The sequence below is a fragment of the Camelus dromedarius genome, chromosome 1 (assembly GCF_036321535.1).
Source record: "Camelus dromedarius isolate mCamDro1 chromosome 1, mCamDro1.pat, whole genome shotgun sequence".
Lineage (NCBI taxonomy): Eukaryota > Metazoa > Chordata > Mammalia > Artiodactyla > Camelidae > Camelus > Camelus dromedarius.
This window is the reverse complement of record NC_087436.1, coordinates 56,311,998-56,329,904: the sequence shown is the minus strand read 5'-3', so window position 1 is coordinate 56,329,904 and position 17,907 is coordinate 56,311,998. Positions and strand designations below refer to the sequence as shown.

Genomic DNA, 17,907 nt, shown 5'->3' with positions numbered 1-17,907 from the left:
GGAATCAGCCCCAGAACCCATACCCCTAAGCAAGTCTGCCACTTCTCTGTCATTGACAACAAAGCCATCGTAAGGGATTTTTTAAGGTTTAGAAAATTCCCAAAATGAAACCTACACATCCTACTCATTGTCCATTAGAAGGAGTTCCTGCCTTGCTGTCCTGGAGAAAAGCACAGAAAGTCTAAAGGATGATGCAGGGGACGGGGAACCCAAGACTCACTCCAAGTTGGAAACCAGAGGCTGGGGCTGCCACGGAAAGTTCTTGGCCTAGAGAGCACCAAACCTCTCACGGACGTGACTGTCTGTGGGTCTAGACAACCATGCAGAGCCCACCCTAGAATCTTGTTCTCAGTAAAGGAAAGAAAAGAGTGACACATTAAAAAAAAATGGGAGAACACGTTAAGAACAGAGGCTCTGGAGCCAAATTCAGTACAAGCGAGACTGCTTCCCCTGGCTTACTTGGTGATTTGGGGCAAGTTACTTAAGCTTTCCATGCCTCAGTTTCCTCATCTGTGAAAGATGACTAAGGAAGAGTACCTGAAAGGAAGGGGTTAAATGAGATCAGCCAAAGTACAAGGGAGTCTGGCAGGTGGGAGGAACCAGGCTTAGCCTGTGCTAATATCAGATGATCATTATTAGAAAAACAGCATTTTCCATTATGACTACGCAAAAGAAATTGTTCATAAAAGGGGAAGATTTGTGGAGTTTTATGGCAGTTGCAAAACTAGAGGAAGGAGAAAGCAAAGGGAGGGTTTTAAAGAGAAAGTTAAAGCCAATCTCTCAATCAAGTGCTGAGTTACACAGAAGAGCTAGCACACCCCCACATCAAAGTTTGAGACTGGTGGCGAACTAGGTTTGTTCCCCACAGTTCCGGTCTAAGTACCAGACTGAGAGTAAGAAAGCAGCTGAAAACCTTCCCCTCAGCCCCCCTAGCATGCTCACTGATTTACAGCAGAAAGGCACAGCCAGCTCAGCTGTGGCGCGGTGTGCGGGGTTGGGTTTACACACGTGGAGACAAGGATCCCTGCTTATCTAGGTGTGTCTGTCTCCCAGGACGGGCTCTGAGGCTATGGAGCCCGTCACACAGCCTCCTGAGAGCTCAGACTGCCCGGTGGAGGGGAGGAGGATCCTGTTTTTCCCACAGGTACATACGTTGGAACTTGGGACCAGTATTTTTATGCTGTTCTCTAATAAAATCCTGACCATCGTTTATTTTTACTTGCTACTCCAGTTTCCAAGCTGAGGTTCCTTCTAAATTTTCAATGTAAAGACACTGTCCCGGCCAGGCTGGGGCCTCATTTGTGTCACATGGGATAACCATGTTCTTCTCTTTCTTCTATGAAAGCATTTGAGACTGGCTGTTATCCATTCCATATTAACTTTTACTCAGAAAATGAACTGAAATGATGGACTTGGAAGTCTTATTTACTAAAAATAAAACAATGATAGTACACTTACCTGAAAGAGAATTAAGAAAAAAGCATTTTTTCAAGTATGTCTAGAGTGTTTTTCAAAAATCCTACACAACCCCAAACTATTTTGGCAAAGCAAGTCCTGATGTAGGATTACTTTCAAGGAAGGGAGTATCTTCTGTCTAAATCATTCTAGCCCTCTTTCTCGGAGATGTCTCCAAGCCTTTAGTTCAGCTGGGGAACCTTACCTGGTACTTGGCCAGCAGTTTGCTCTTCCAGAGGGAGTGGGCAATGTCATGAATGGACAGGCGCAGGTTGTGGCTGCTGCCTTTGAAGTGAAGAGCCTTAGGTTCTTCTAGGAGCTGTCCTCCCATCTGTCTCTCGAGCTGCAGAACTTCCTGCAACGACATGCCCAAAAGCAAATGACTGCCCTGTGTCACTTCCGTGACATGCGTCCCCAGTGTGCCTCCCCTGCCACACCTAACTGCAACGCATGGCGTCCCTTCTGCAGCCTCGAGACCCTGCGACTCCCACCAGCTGAGGCCCTGGTCAGTTTGCATGTGACTGGGCCCTTACTGACCATGGGCTGTTTCAGCAATCCACATCACACTATGTCGTGGGGCACGTTCAGTACAGTCTGCACCTCCTGACGGACAAGTGGAATATTTAGTCAGATGCAGGGAAGTAACAAACAAAACCAAAATGGGAAGAAACATCAATAAAAGAAAAAATAGAAATGCAGGCAAATGGGTAAGTAAGTAGATTTTCAATGAACTTTTAGGGAAAGGGGCAAATAACTAAAAAATAAATCGTATCTTAGATTGGTAACACCAGCCAACAAATAAAAATTTCAAATGTGTTTTGGGTGCTTTTTCTGTTTCAGTTTTTTTACCTACAAAGATAAAATTTTTGCTTAAAATTATCCATTACACAATTCCCAAATATCAAAAAATTAAAATATGCTCATTAGATGTCTTATTAGAGGAAAATACACTGATAACAGTAGGAAGGTTTTTTTCAGCACCAAATATTAATATAAATAGAAACTCAGATTAAATTTTTTTAAGAAACACCTCATTTCTCAAGAACTGTGGCTGATTAAAAATTTTGCTATGTAACTTTACTTATGCTATAAAGATGTAACATGAAGATACATTCTCCATCTACTTCCATTCCTCAGTCTAGTTAATGGGAGTTAATGAAGCATTTACAACTACAGCTACAATTATCCAAACATCAGCAAACCATAAGTTATCGATGAACAAAATATCCTGAGCCTCCTATGCTGTCTGAACCATCCCTATGCATTTTGCTCTTCTTGTGCCTTAAAAGTTTCAGTGATGCAAACAGGCAGCCATTTATAACTTTTTTTTTTTAAGGAGTTCAGGAAAATACTAGATTTTATACAGATATAAACACAAAATACGATTTTTTTCTTTGGGGAGATCATGATTGAAAGCATGGGGTTCCATCCCACAGGTGATCATTCAGGCTATTCTACACGCAGGTATTAGGAACCCCGACCTGCAAAGATAGCTGGTCATAGTGGAAAACTGAGTGGGGGGTCACTGAAATGTAGTCTAGTAAGTGAAGAGCTTACCAACATCATTGATTAAATGGAAACAGCTCATTTCAAATTGCTCCTTTAGTGGTTCTGAGCGTCCATCATCTTTGAGTCATTATTCTGTGCAAAGCAAGCTGCTGAAAGGTCCTATAAGGTGCAGGGAATATGAGGGTAATGTGGACTGTGGTCTCAGACAGGGACCCCTCTAATTAGTGCGTAATGGAAGAGATGAGGCAATAGCCCATTGATGGAGAGACGGGCATGGTCCAGATGCCTGAGAGTACTGACACCGAGAATATTCAACCTTGGTAGCTGATGAGTAGCTATTACTTGTGACAGAAGCCTGAGCCGTCAGCCAGCCCCCAGCCCACCGCACCGGTCAGCCACCCCAACACATATGTCGTGTCACCATGCCCTGGCTCTGCTGTGCCTGCAGCTCAGCAGGCTCCGAGGGTCCCCAGCAGGCCACTGAAATCTGACCAGCCCACAGTTACACGTGCTCCTCATGGAACGCCCTCCCACAACACTTCGCACGCCATTCCTTGACAAGAATCTGGCCGTGTGGAAATGAAGACGAATAAGGAAAGGGAGGGTTAATTGCGGTTTCTTCTGCTTCAGCAGGAAGGCATAATGAGCTTATGTTGATCATGTTTGGTGTCTAGTTAGCATAATAGAGAAAGCTGATGTTCCCAGTGAACCTGGCACCTGACAAATTCTAAAGCTAAAATGATGTTTGTTTATAAGCCATTAGAAGAAAAGAAACATAATTAGAAATCTTTGCGATTACAGTCATGCCAATCAATCAGTTCTAGCTTCTTTCCAGTACACCCTAATTACCTCATCAAGACATCTAAAGAGCAATCGATAGTAATTATCTGATTACTATAGATCTTCATTATGTCCAAATTATCTCCCTGGGATGTCTAAAAGAAGACTTCCGGGAGGTAATTGTACCCAACAATGTATAATCCACACCCCATTCCTACGATCAACACAAGATTGCCAGGGGTAATGGAGAACATGACCAGTTTTCTTGGCAGGGAGGACCACTGAAAGAAACCTCAACTGCCTATTGCCCAAGAACTTGAAGTCAAGAAATCAAATACCATGTTTTGAGTGCAAAGTCTGGGCTGGAAACAGGCCAAGAATAAGGCTCAGTCCTTGGCTTCTATGACACTGACCTCGAAAGTCATGGTAAAGAGTTCTTCCCAGTGAGGAAAGAGACTGAGTTGGCATAAGCCTGTTTTTTTTTTTTTTTTTTTTTGACAAAGTACCAAGTAAAGTGCCATTTGAAAGACAACGGGGCTGGAGAACCTACTCTGTCTCCATATTTGTAATTTCTCCATCTCTTCACCAACCAGGAGTGACACAGAGCTGGGAGGAACCTGACTTCTGTCTCCCATTCAGTTGGCCAGGACCCCCGGTGAGAGATGAACTGCCCACTAGAACGCACCCATGCTTGGAGCAGCGGTCTCTAAACATATTTGCACAGCCCATCAGTCAAAAAATCGAGCATACATTTTGTTTATGTTTCATTATAAGTTATATACCTATAATATCTCAGTATGTTACTATATTAAAAAATATACCTAAGGTTACAAGTAGGGACTGAGATGAATAGACACAGAAGTGCTAATATTTTCCTTTTCTGCCCCAAAGGCTCACTGGCCGGGGTGGGGGTGTGAACTCCACTTTGGAGACTGCTGGCTGGGACAGCTGTCCTTCCACTTGAACTCTGGGAGAAATCGGCCCAGGAGTAAATGATTCATCAGTAAGAAGAATCCTTACCAAACTTGAGTTTAACATTTTTTCCTGTAAAGTAGCAACTGGTAACATCACACTCAAGATGTTCAACTTCAAGGAAACACAACAAAAAAAGACAATAACCAAAAGCACAAATTAAAAAAAATTAAAGTGTGAATTAAAGATACTACAATCAAACAAAACAACTCCTTGGAAAGTAAAATCATCTAAAAGCACACGAGAGAGCGACGACTTGCTACGTATGGTGAATCCCATGTATAAATTTTGTGTCAGGAGACAAGAGGCGTGCCCACTTGGTAGGCTTTTGTTCCCTATTGTTGTGGCTGAAGTGTCATAACTTCAGGTATTTTATAGCTAAGCCCACTTAAAAAATAGTGTCACATATTTTAAAAAGCTTGGTTTTCTGAGTTCTGCATGAAATCATCTTGGTTATTACACATATGATACAGGTAAGTCAGAGAACGTAAAAATAACAGATGTATGAATCAATAAGATACAGCTTCACAGTTAAATGCCTTCCTCTTAATCTCCCTGGGAGTATTCATTTAATACACCCACCAGGAACTGTGTCAGGCTCTGGGACACAGACGACTCGGTCTTGGTCCCTGCCTCAAACCACACTCATGGACCACAGGTGAGGGGAGTGCCAACATACAAACACGTAACTCGACGTGCTCAGCTCTAAGACAGCTTCTTTTGGGACCCAGGTTGCTTTTGGGTCCCAATGGTTAGGATATTTCACATATCTTAAAAGAGGATAGGAATGAAATATATTTAAGGTCAAAAGACTTAGGAAGACTTAAGAAAAATACCGTGACCTTGGAAAGAAATGCCATAATAGGAATTAAGATCATCTAGGCTCTTTCCTCTCAGAAATATAAATGTCACCTTCCCTAGCAAAGGCTGTCCTCCCTCCTGGCCACACCTCTACTGCCTTGTTCAGGCTCCAGGTTGCCTCGATGGGTGTCTATAGATGGGGTCACTTCCCGCCTGCCTGTCAGTTCTACTGCCACCCCTCCAATTTCGCCTTGAAAAGACTCTCTCAGGGGTCAGTTATCAGCAGAAATGTCTCCAGCCCCTCCTTCCACGGGAACACGCACACAAACCCCACGTCACCAGGAGGAGCCTCCTGTGCCTCAGAGCCTGGTGTCCGCTGGGGTCTGAGCAATCCCGTGGAACGGCTGCTTCCCCGGTGTGGTGGCCGCCCCAATGCAGGCTCCTCTGTGGAGCCTGTGAGGGATTGTTCCAAAGGCAGGGACAAGGGATTCCACAGTAGAAACAAACATCTTTCACAATAACCAATTAAACCAAGACATTATCCATGCCAAGCCATTAGCCTGGGCCACTTAAGAGCCACAATAAATCCAAGCTGTTTTAAAGGTCTGTGCGTACAAACGGACACCTCTGGCCTGCACTCGGAACTCTCCTGGCTCTAAGAGGGTGGGATCTGCCCTCATTAAGCCTGACAGAGCAAGGCGCGTTGGAGAGCCCAACAACTCCTACCCTCTGGCTTCCCTAACCCCAATTTTTCCCTCCGCATTAACCACGCCTGCCTCTAACTCTGCCTCCACCTCTGCCTCCTGTTCCTCCTCCTCCGGCTTCATCCCTGTCTCACAGCTGGTGCACACAGGAGCCCCCAGGTGATGCGGCTGCCTAGGTGACAGGGCTGAGTATATGGAAATGCCTGAAGGGCATCTGCTGGAATGTGACAACTCTCTGTCCCAGTGCAAAGCAGTGACTGTGCAAGGAGCTGTGTGAGGTGCTGGGGCCCTGGCTTGGTCCTCCACACTCTGTGTTCATCCTCATTCTCCAATCCCCCTCACCCCATGCTCTGACATCCCTGGTCCTGCTCAAAGACTCACCTCCTCTCTCACACCACTGCTCTGAATTGTGCCTGTTTCTTTGAAGACACTTGTTCTAATTTTTTTAATCTTAAAAAAAAAATTGGGGGGAGGTAATTAGGTTTACTTGTTTTTTTTTTTTTTTTTTTTAGAGAAGGTGCTGGGGATTGAACCCAGGACCTTGTGTGCACTAAGCATGTGCCCTACCACCTGAGTTATATTCTTCCCCCTTAAAGACACCTGTTTTAGCTTCCAGTTTCTTTATAAGTTATCCAATGTGCAAGTTATCTAGCCTTTAGCTTTCCTTCTCTCTCTCTCTCATCTTCCCTCCAATGACTCTCTAACACTCCTCTCCTTTTCTTAGAAGTCTTACCAGCTACAGAAAGGGAGACACAAATGATGAAACTTAAATCCCATGTAACACATTAAAATCTCTTCGAGAAAAGAAGGTTGGAGGAGGTTAAATTAATGCTTTGTTTTATTGTGTCTCCCTTCTGTCTCGGCATCGTCTAGATGTGCCCTGTTTGCACACTCTATTCTTGACAGAAGCACAGAGTCCTGAATGGGCTGTATTCACTGCGGCCAAGGAGCCTGGGGGTGGCACCTGGAACCTGAGCAGGTGGACGTGGCTCTCATGAGGACACACGGAGATGACCGTGCTGGGTGAGAACACAAAGGGCAGTAGATGGGGCAGCAGCCAGCCCTGCACGCGGGGGTTTTCAGTTCAGTCTGGATGTACGGCTCAACGGAGAGGGACCCTTAATCCACCCTCTGTGAGGGGAGGGTGCTGGACCAAGCGTGGAAGCCGAGTTGTGCAGTTGCAGACCTGCACCCCACCTTTGGCAAGTTCTGCCACATCAACTCAGGGCTCTCCAGGCACAAAGAACAAACAGGCAGACGTTCAGCGTGCAACACACATTAAACCTCAAAAGACCAACCCTCAACAACTGCACTGCCTGGTGTTTTAAAAAATCACATCTCCCATCAGATTGCATGGAACCTGCTTTGCTCCTATGCCTTCCTTATTCCTGTGTTGAAACCTGCCCCTGTCATTTAGGGATGAGAAATCTCTCTTTGCTAGAGGCCATCTCTGCTGTCGCCATCGCAGGTGTGGGCCTGTACGCTTCTAAAGCGGAGGCCAGAGAGAGGGCCATCCTCTCCTGTTCCCTGCCAGCTTTCCAGAGACACTGCTTGCAGCCCCCGCAGGTGGACCCCTCTTCCAGCCCCGGGCCTCAGGCTGCAGAGCCGGCTGTGGGAACATCTGACTGTCAGCCGGCCTCTCCCACCTGCTGGGGTCCTCATCACAGGCACCCAGCCTCGCTGCATTATTTCCTCCTCCTGTGCTCACGCCGGGTGCTCTGCTCTCCCTGAGTCTATCTGCCATACTTCATCCCTCGTAATAACAAGGTTGGACTCAGGTGACCATATGCAAACATTTCCCGTCAAGGCCCCTCGTTTCAAGGGCTCTGCCTGCTGCTCCCACAGCTGCCACCACCACGGGTGCTGGGTCTGGGCTGCCATGGCCAGCTGCCCAGTCACGTCTGTCTGTGACACTTTTAAAGCAAAATGCCAAAGGGTAGCACTCACGGAAGCGGCCGTGTCACTTGTGCACATCTGGGCTTACTTCTAAGGAAAAGATGACCTCACACATCTGTGTATCGGGAACAGGACTTTTTAGGTCATTCTAGACCCTCTGGAGTCATGTTGTATTTCTTCTCACCCTTCAACATTTATTTTTAACTTCTATATTAGTTTCCTGTTTCTGCAGTGAGAAACGACGATGGGTTTAGTGACTTAAAGAACACACACTTGTCTCCTTACCCTCTGGGGGTCAGAAGTCTGGCACAGGTCCCACTGGACGAAAATCAAGGTGGTGGTAGTGCTGCCTTCCTCTCTGGAGGCTCTAGGGAAGAATTTGCTTTTTCATCTTTTCCGCATTCCAGAGCTGCCTACATTCTTTGGCTTATGGTCCCCTCCTCCATCTTCAAAGCCAGCGATGGCGCATCTCTGATCCTTCCTCATGGTCATATCTCCACTTGATCAGAGCTGGAAAGGTTCCCCACTTTGAAGCACTAAGTAATTAGATCAGACCCACCCTGACTGTCCATCCAGGATAATCTCTCCATCTCAAGGTCCATACTGTTAATCATATTTGTAAAGTCTCCTTTCCCATGTAAGGTAACATCTTCACAGGTTCTGAACATTGTGTGTAGATATCTTTGGGGAGCCATTATTCTGTCTACTCCAACTTCTATTTCTTCTTCTCTCTTTCCCCTCTCTCAAAACATAAATTTGACACTGCAGGTCATTCTGAAAATATATGACAGGGTGAGGGCTAAGTCTCATGGGAAGATGATAAAGACAGGATAAATTTAGAGACATCAAAACGAACCCTGTCCCCAAATAGCTGACCTGCTTAAATAGCTGTCCCTACACAGCCGACCCGGCCTGCTACCAAACCTGAAACTCACTGCACAATTACATCACCAACAGAGTTAAGGTCTTCACTGAGCCATTATCTTCAAAATGCCATTATAATCTAAATGCCTACCTATGGATAATTAACATTACTGAGTGACTATTTTGTGCCAGGAAATTTAATAACTTTGGTCAACTTGAATCTTCTAAGGGTCTCTGACGCAGACCAAATGACTGTCTGAGGAGGCCAAGTTCAATGAGCAGGGCCACGGAGCTGAGGAGGGGCAGAACCAATGGAGTCGGCCAGCTGGACCCAAGCTTTCCTGCCGCACCATGCTTCCTTCCACACACTGGGCCGGGAAAACACACTTGTCAGCTTTAACACACCTGTTGCTGTTGCTGCTGTTATCTGTGTTACATGTGTGGATGTGCTTAATTCCAGAGACCAGGATCCTGGAAGTATGAAGCACAAGTCAGGCTAGTTTTGAGGTTGTCTAAGGGAACTGAAAGACAGATACGGTCAGTGGGGCCAACCCAGTGGAGGGCCAGCCTTAGCTGTCCCAGGAGAGGCAGGTCTGACATGTTCTGAGCTCAGTAGGGTCACAGCTGGCCGTGGAGGGGCATCAGAAGGACACTGGGGAGGGAGCACCAGGTGGCAGGATGAAGTAAGACCGCTAACAAGCTACCTATAATAACAGTCTACGACTGCGGCCCAAGAAACCGAGCATCACACAATTCTCAACTAGACTTCCCACTTTCTTTCACTTTCAGTGTTTCATTTTTCTTATCTTTTCACACAGTATGATCTTTCATAGGGTTACCGCGCTATGTCACAGCCCGTATTAGGCATGTGAAAACTGAAGTAATCCAAAGGCAACTCTTCCCTGCCGAACGACTACATGAAGAAAACCAGCTTACACGGATACACACCATTTGGTTTGTATCACGTACACGTTTGTCACAAATTCAGCTAACATCCACGCACTGCCCATACTATATGCAAATAACTCCTCTTTTAGGTTCAGGGTTTAGTGTTAACCCCTTTATTAGGAAAGGAGAGTCTTCTAACTGTACCCCTAGGATAGTGGGGATGAAATTACTTATGTCAGCACAGAAGCAGTTTCTCCCTGGGTGTTTTTAAACTCACCCCAAATGTAACCTTGCTCTCTGTTAATTTCTGGTCTATTTGTATTAGGATTTAAGTCTTGGCAAACAATGAAAGGAGAATACCACTATTGCTTTAATCGCCTGAAGAGGAGGTAAAAAGAAAAGCCATGACATAACCCAACTCAGTCTTTTCAACAGAAGTGACCCCTCTATCTGAGAACAGCATTGGTTCTAAACCACTCCCCCAGCTCTTAGCATCTTTATCTCTTTACATGGACTCAGCTGGCACACAGCTCCCGCTGGTCCTCCCAGCACACGCACAAGGGAAAAACAAATCCACCTAAACGGTGCAGAAAAGAATCCCACTGTCCCCCGGCAGCCCTGACCTGCACCCCAGCAGTCACTGTAGGCATTCTAACTCTCCATCAATGCTTCCACATTGCTAAATGCAGCTTTTAAGTTTCAGATGACCATTTTTGCTTCCAAGTGTAACAAAACTCAGGGAAACTGTCACAAAAGCTGCTGAACTCAAAGAGGTAGGTGAGGAGATGAAAGAATGCCCCGCGGTTGCTGAGACCCCCCACACATCGGGAGATGTGGGGTCTCTTTTTTTCCCAGCCACATGGACAATAAGCACATGTGATAACAAGTGGGAATTAAGGCTCCCGATATGTTCAGATTGAGGCGCTGGGCACGGCCTTTTTCTCCAGACTGTGGTTCTGACCTGAAAATGGGTGCTGTATGGGACTTCCCTCTCTGCCCTCGTTCAACATTCTGGGAGGATTTCTGCAATTAATGCCCAGGCCAGAGTGGTAACTAAGAAAATACCAAGTCCCGGGAGACCCACTTTCAGGCATCATTTGCTGGGCTGGAGGTAGAGGTGGTGGAGGAGCTGGATTAAAGTGCAGACAAGTAGAGCTCCTTCTCGTCAGAGCTCAGACTCGGTGAGAAGAGGCTGAAATAAAAGGTCTGCAGGGTGAAGAACAGCAGCGGAGGGGGTGTCCCCTGAGTGGCACCACAGGCGTCAGGTCAAAGCATGAAGGGGCTGCGGAACAATCAGGGATTTGGGGCGACGGGGAGAGAGCCGGAAGAAGAGCTGTGTGAAATCGCACTAGTGAGGAAGAGAGAAATAAAAGGACCGTGGAGTAGCAGCAGAGCCACGGTTCAGGGCAGATGTCTTCGGAGTATAAGAGACTCAATCAGAAATTTACGAATTTTTAGAGAAACTTAATAGCCCGGAAGCAGAAGCAGAGGGCTTGCTCAGTGGAGGTCACCTGCAACTACAGAAATTAGAAAAACCTGCTGCAGCTTCGGATGGCAAGAGATTTCAGAGTGGAAGTGAGTTCCCTATAGATATGGGTCAGTGCAAATGAAGGTCTGTGGACCAGAAGGCCAGGGAAGGTTGAAGGTCTCCCTTCAGAGCAAAGCACAGCTTACACGCACCTGTGTGAGAGACATGGAAGGTCAGATGGTTTCACAGGTGGGGGTCCTGGCTGGCAGAGACCTTGGTGCAGTTCCTGACGAGGAGGAAGTGCATCTACACTGGTGGTGGATAAATGAGGATGATGTGAGGGTTACTAGGGTAAATCTGGGCAAAGGAGCTGAAGATGACTGGTGATTCTGAATTTGAGAGGATGATGGGAATAAAGTGAGTGGGAAGAAAGACCATGAGGCAGGTACTGCCAGGACGGAGATTAGTGTTAAGGGGATTCTGTGCTAAGGAACTGAAATGGATAATGAATCACAGAGTAACAGAATAAAGAATAACAAAACAAAAACAGCCAGTCCAGAAGTACAGCCATGCCCTAGAAGTGGAACTTTTCCTCTTGGCTGTGTGGTTAGTCAGAGGGTGTCGTCCTCACTGCAGGGGCTGTAAGGGACGCAGGTTAGGGACAGAAAGGATGGAAGATCCAGTTGCGGTTAATGTGAGCAGGTAAAAGAATGGGGGAGAAGACGATTTGAGTATGGAGGAAAGTTTGTCACTAACAGGATTAAAGTTCCCAAAAGACCTGTGAAATTGTTTAGGATAATAGAGCTTGACCTTGGTTGCACAACAGAGTATCCCAGGTGGTGCTCAAACAAACAAAAAAACCAAACCCAACACCTATACCAATCAGACCAGAACCTCTGGGTGGGGACCCTGAAAAAAGTCTTTTTTTAAAGCTCCCAAACTGACTCCAACGTGCGCTGTGTAGAGAACTACTATTTGGGATTTAGGATGAGCAGGAGTGAGGAGTGGGGTGGGCCTGAAGGAAGAGGAGGTAATTGGAAGGGGCGATGCAAAAAGATAGTATTTATGGGTAACGGGGACCAGAGGAGCAAGGCGATGGGATAGAGACTGGTGAGAACATTAGCAGGCAAGGTGCCAAGAAGGCAGGATTTAGGTAATGGGCCTTTCTGAGTTAATCAGCCCCAAAGTTCCAATTCAAGCGTGGGCATCAGGCAGTGTTGGCGGGACAGAACTAATTGTCCCTTCGGTGTGTTGAATAGGTCGTTTACCTATAACTAGGGTTTTGGTATTTTGTGCGTTATTAAAAGGCCATGAGGTACAGGAAAGCCTTATCCATTATTCATGTTTGTTTCAGGCTAAGTGCTGGATCCCCAGATGCTGAGAATTTATAAATGTCTACATGGAAAGCACTGACCATGATATAAACTGCCCTTGGGTTGTTTTTACTTCTTAAACCTGTTCATCTATCTTTCTCGATGTTGACCATTTGCATCTCTTTTCACTAATTAACACAGTCAAAATTATTTTATTAAATTTTTTTTTGCACGGATTTGCGTGTCTGTTGGGAAGAAAGGTCAAGGGTGCCTGAGTATAAGAACTATGTGTGTGAATACAAAGTGTGCGTTAGCAGACATTTCAAATAGGATGTAGCTCTTCTATGGTATGCTTTTTGCCATGATTTTTCTTTGAATTATTAAAAAGACTTGCCTTAATCAGACCCCATGGCTCACCTACAAATACCGTTTTCCCTAAGAAGAATTTAAGCCTAGGATGATTTCTCTCCTGTCAGTGCCTTAGCAGTATCACATTTGCAGGAAATATAAAAGAAGTAACCTTAAGCTTTACACTAGAGCTGTGTGTTCACATCATTTATTTAACATCTGAAACTCCTATAGGCTCAACCATCAAGAATCTATCCAGGGACTGACTACGTCTCATCCCTTCCAGGGACCCAACGTGCAACAGTTTTCATGACCCAGAGTACTCTCTGGATGGAAACTCCAGAAGGAAATACCTTGATCCTCAGGGGAAAAAAATCTTCCCTTGGCTTCTTTGATGTATTTTTCTCCCACTTCTCTTTCTCCCCTGGGTGCTCCTCCTTCTGTAGCTCCTTCGCTGGCTGTCCCTCCTCCCCCCGTGCAATGGCAGGGCCCTGTCCCTGTGCCTATCTAGGGTGTGGCTCTTCACGCAGCCCAGAATGCTGCCAGCTGCCCAAGCCTGAAGCCTGTTTTCTCCACTCAATAGCTGTGTGACCTATGACATCTTACTTAACCTCTCTGTGACTTGGGTTGCACATCTGTAAAACAAGGGCAACCATACCCTTCAGGTTGTTGTGAAGATTAAAAGAGTTAATAAAAGATATGTAGAATCTCAATCTTCCTGGCACATAGGAAATTCTCAGTAATGTTTATTATTTTTATTAGTATTTTCACCCTCCACTCTCCCTTAATATTCTCCCCAACGACCATGAACGACAAATATCAATATTATATAATTAGTTCCTAAGTCTGTATCTCAGGATCTGCTCTGTGTTCAGAGAGCCACACCTACATTTCTAACTGTCCCTTTGGGCACTTTTGTCCCGATGTTTAATTCATACCTCTAACTCAATCTTCAAAGGTAGTGTCACCACATCCACACTCCAGAGCTACCTGCCCCTGGGTCTGCTACTGTTACTTAGTGGCAAACTGGATCTTCTGCCCCACCCATTCAGGCTGAGTCACCAGGGCCTGCAAGAGTTACTTAATAGGACCTTTCATACCTTTTCTCTTCTAACTCCTCTGTCACCACCCCAGCTCTACCACACTTTTCTTAACTTGACTCATCTTTCCACTGACATCAGACTAATATTTCTAACAAACATTTCCAATCATCTTTTTCTTCTATTTACATCTTTCCAGCAGTTCTGCATTAACCCAAGAAACTGAATCTCCAATCCTCTCTCTGATCATCAAGGTCTATCCCAATAAAACTCCAATCTACTGTTCTAGGCTTTCTGGAAGCAACAAGCCCATAGACAGTCTGTATTTACTGTCTCCTCTGTGTTTCTTCATGCTGTTACCTTCACCCAGAAATCCTGCATTTTCCCCTCATTATCGCTGGTCAAACCCTACCTTCCATCAAGGCCAGTTTCAAATGTTAGCTCCTTTTCAGATTTCCTCAAAATAATATGATGCCTCCTTCTCCTGAACTCACACAGAACCCTGCATTCATCAGGCATTTATCACAATCTGACTTGTCTCCTTGGCATACTCCTTTTATTCTTCCTTCCAGATCATAACATCTTCAAAGGCACTTACTCTATCCTTTAAAGCTTCAAATGGGAGAAAATGGATGGCAATAATAGCACCAAGAATTAAGCTCATTTATTCTGCAAAGCAGCAGCCTGTTGTCAAATGCTAACCCTATTCCTCACAGTCCTCATAAAAAGAATGGGAAAGCATATAATGAAGCAGCACACAAGAGGAACATACAGTGTGAGCAATCATGCCAATTCCTTTTATAGGAAGAACACAGCTGAGATAAACAGGGGAGCAGATTATTTACCATCCACGGGTCTCATTGCCAAATTCTTCCACTTCTAAATTTTTCATTAAAAGAAATCAAGGAAGGTAAACATAAGTAGCCCCTGGGAGGAATCAGCATAATGGAAGCAGCTTATTTATCAGCTCGGCCTCAGAGAAATGTCTCATTTGTTTCTGTAACTGCATCGTTTGAATCCAAACACTTGTATTCACACACTTGGGTGCACACATATACGTACGTCGTCTCTAGGTGTGAGATGGAAGGGTCAGGCTGGAGCCACTTACCTTTAGGGCATCCTGGGTGTCATCCAGACAGTAGACCCGGAGGCTGTACTCCAGAGAGGAGCAGCAGAGCGGCCCAAAGATGGCCAGCTTCAGGCGCTTTGCAGCTGCTTTGGTAGTGGACTGCCCAACCAGGGCGTAGGTGCCAAGGTTCTCAGAGAGGAGGTGGCAGGCCTCTGCGTCCAGCTGAATGTAGCAAGGGGTGGTGAAGTTTTCCTCTCCAACCACCACTATATCCTGTGGAGCAAGAAGGCAGGGGCCATGGCTGAGCCACTGAGGAGCTTCCTGGCCACCATGAATGGTGGCCAACGTGGTGCATGGAGCAGGGCCACTTCTCCTGGGTTTTGATTATTCATTTTCCTGCTCTTTTCTTCTTTCTCTGACCTTATGATACTTCTATTTCTATTCTTAATCATTCTGTCCCCTACTTTCCTTATCTTTATGTCAACAATATGCTTTATTTAGAAGCTTCATTTAGCATTTTTTTTCCTTCTGAGAATCTACATTACTGGTATCTACCTAAAATTCCAAAAGAAATTCATGTTACCCATTTAACTTCAGCATATCTGAGTTGGTTATCTGTTTGAGAATTTGCTTTAATCTCTAAATTTCTAATTTAATCAAAAAGTACTATTTTATTTCAATGTCATTATAACTAGTAGCTTTTTCCCCTAGCTAAGAACCTAGAGGGGTTTGAAAAGAATTAGAGAAATTAAGGAATTATACAATACCATTCTACTGTGTTCTTCCAACTTCACCCATCAATTATTTTCCAAAGCAATACACTGCTTTTCTTCAATAATATGGGCTCTTGGACTTTACAAAAAGCACAATATAGCAAATTCTGTGCCTTTAAGACATATTTTTCCCTCTGTTATTTTTCAATGTAAGCCTTTTAGATTTTTAAAACATTTAGCAAGTGATGAGTTTTGTGAAAATAGTTACTAACTTAACCAGGTTTTAATTTAACCAAATGGCTCAGGTCATAGAAGAAATCATCTGAAAGACCAAGCACAGAATCCATAAGCTAAAGGTCACCATTCCACATGCCTCCCAGGGCAGCCAGGTAATAGGAACGTGTGAAACAGGTTGGGCAGAAGTGATAAGGAGAGGTGGAGACTGCGGTGAGGCTGAGCACAGCCTGTTCAAAGAGCTCAGTCTCCACTGGCTTCAGCCACCGGAGCTATGCAGGAATGGGCTCTAGGCACTGTAACCACAGGCACCTTTGCCGTAGTCATTTTTGCCACATAACTGATTGACTGTAAGGCAAATTTTGCCGTAAAAGATAAAATAGCAAAAAATTAAAGAGGGACATTAAAAAATAATGAAACATGAAAAATGAAAACGAAGTTAAAAGGACTTTAGTATGAAATACAAAATATTTAAATGCATTTAAAGTGTGTGTTGACTCACAGCAATATTGTGCAAGTCACTGATTTTATTTTGTGGGCTGTACTTAGGCACTTGTTTTCAGTCTTTCATTTGTAGTAGTATGCATTTTTTTGCTTGTTGATTCATCTCCTCATTTTGCATTCCACTTTTCTTTTTTGCTAAAATTTCTTCTTCATCAAGAGAAGTATCAGTTTCTAAATATTAGGATGCATATTTGTAATAGCTTTTTATTGTGTTGTGAAAGCCTGAACACTGCTGTATGTTCTTGGTATATACATCACATATCCCTCGATGGATGCTTCAAAGTTCTATGGGAAATGTGGGCTCAACTCTGTGCCCTTTCAGCCCTTAGCCTCTTTCAGATTTACGTAATATAAAAATGGGAGCACTGCCTTAGTGGAGAAATGAAACCCAAACTGTCAAGCCGAACTGTCAACCAATTATTTTATCTTTTACAGCAAAATTGCCTTATGGCCAATTAGTTCTGTGGCGAAAATGCTTGTGGTGAAGATGTCCACACTAAACGTGCTCACAGCCAAAGCACCAGATGTGGGCAGGAGGGCAGGCCCAGTGGGCATACAGCCTTTAATTTTTCAAGAGAAGTTAGAAGCTCAGGTTTTTATGTGAAATCTTTCACTTTTCATTAATTCAAATTTAAAAAAAAAATTCCACGTGGGAGAAATAAAACCTGTGTGTGGGCACGATTCAGCCTGTGCATTAGGCTACTTCATCTCTGCAGAGGGAGCAACCATAACTACTTTGCTCCCTGCATCTCAGAGGGCCTGGCTCATGAGCAAATGGTTATTTGTCAAAAGCACGAACATGACTGTTGCATCATAAACTGAGTCCCTGGGGCTGGACCAAGCTCTGGAAGGAGCCGCCTCCGGTGGTTATTACTCAGCCTTGCAACACCACCTGAGCTATAGTGAGGGCTGTGTTTTAATAGCACCCATGACATCACCTCTTCAACTGAACCTAAACCGGAAAATGAAGCTCACAGCGAACTGGGAAGGAGAGAAAGGAGCTCGGCACCTCCAGGTTTAGTCCAGACCCAAAGGACTCCTGGAAAGAAGCCGCTTTCTCCAGCAGGGCAAGGAAGGGGAAGCCTCAAGTGTCACTTCCTGACGGCATGTCACTGAAGCCTCCTGGGAGAAATGGCTGAGAATAAAGTGGCTCCACGTTCCTGTCACAAGTGGAAGGGTGTTTTCATAAGGGTTTCCCTCTTTTACTCTTCTCATCTCTTCTTTTTCTTTTCCTTTTATTATTGTTATTACTCAAATCCAGAAATAGACAGGGTATTAGGGGATTGTGCAAACAATTTAGGGTTACTTGAATCAAGACTTCGGGATTTTTTTTGAGATAAATCATATAA

General features: G+C 44.8%; 1 protein-coding gene across 2 annotated transcripts in view; it reads right to left on the bottom strand.

Annotated features, from left to right (window-relative positions):
• UNC5C (unc-5 netrin receptor C) overlaps positions 1–17,907 on the bottom strand; it is a 338,935-nt gene that overhangs the window by 8,067 nt on the left and 312,961 nt on the right. For both annotated transcript variants that reach the window (XM_010980601.3, XM_010980602.3), the window contains 2 exons: positions 15,147–15,380; positions 1,661–1,810 (listed from right to left, as the gene is read on the bottom strand). In XM_010980601.3, coding sequence (XP_010978903.1) covers positions 1,661–1,810; positions 15,147–15,380 — 384 coding nt within the window. The remainder of the gene's footprint in view (positions 1–1,660; positions 1,811–15,146; positions 15,381–17,907) is intronic.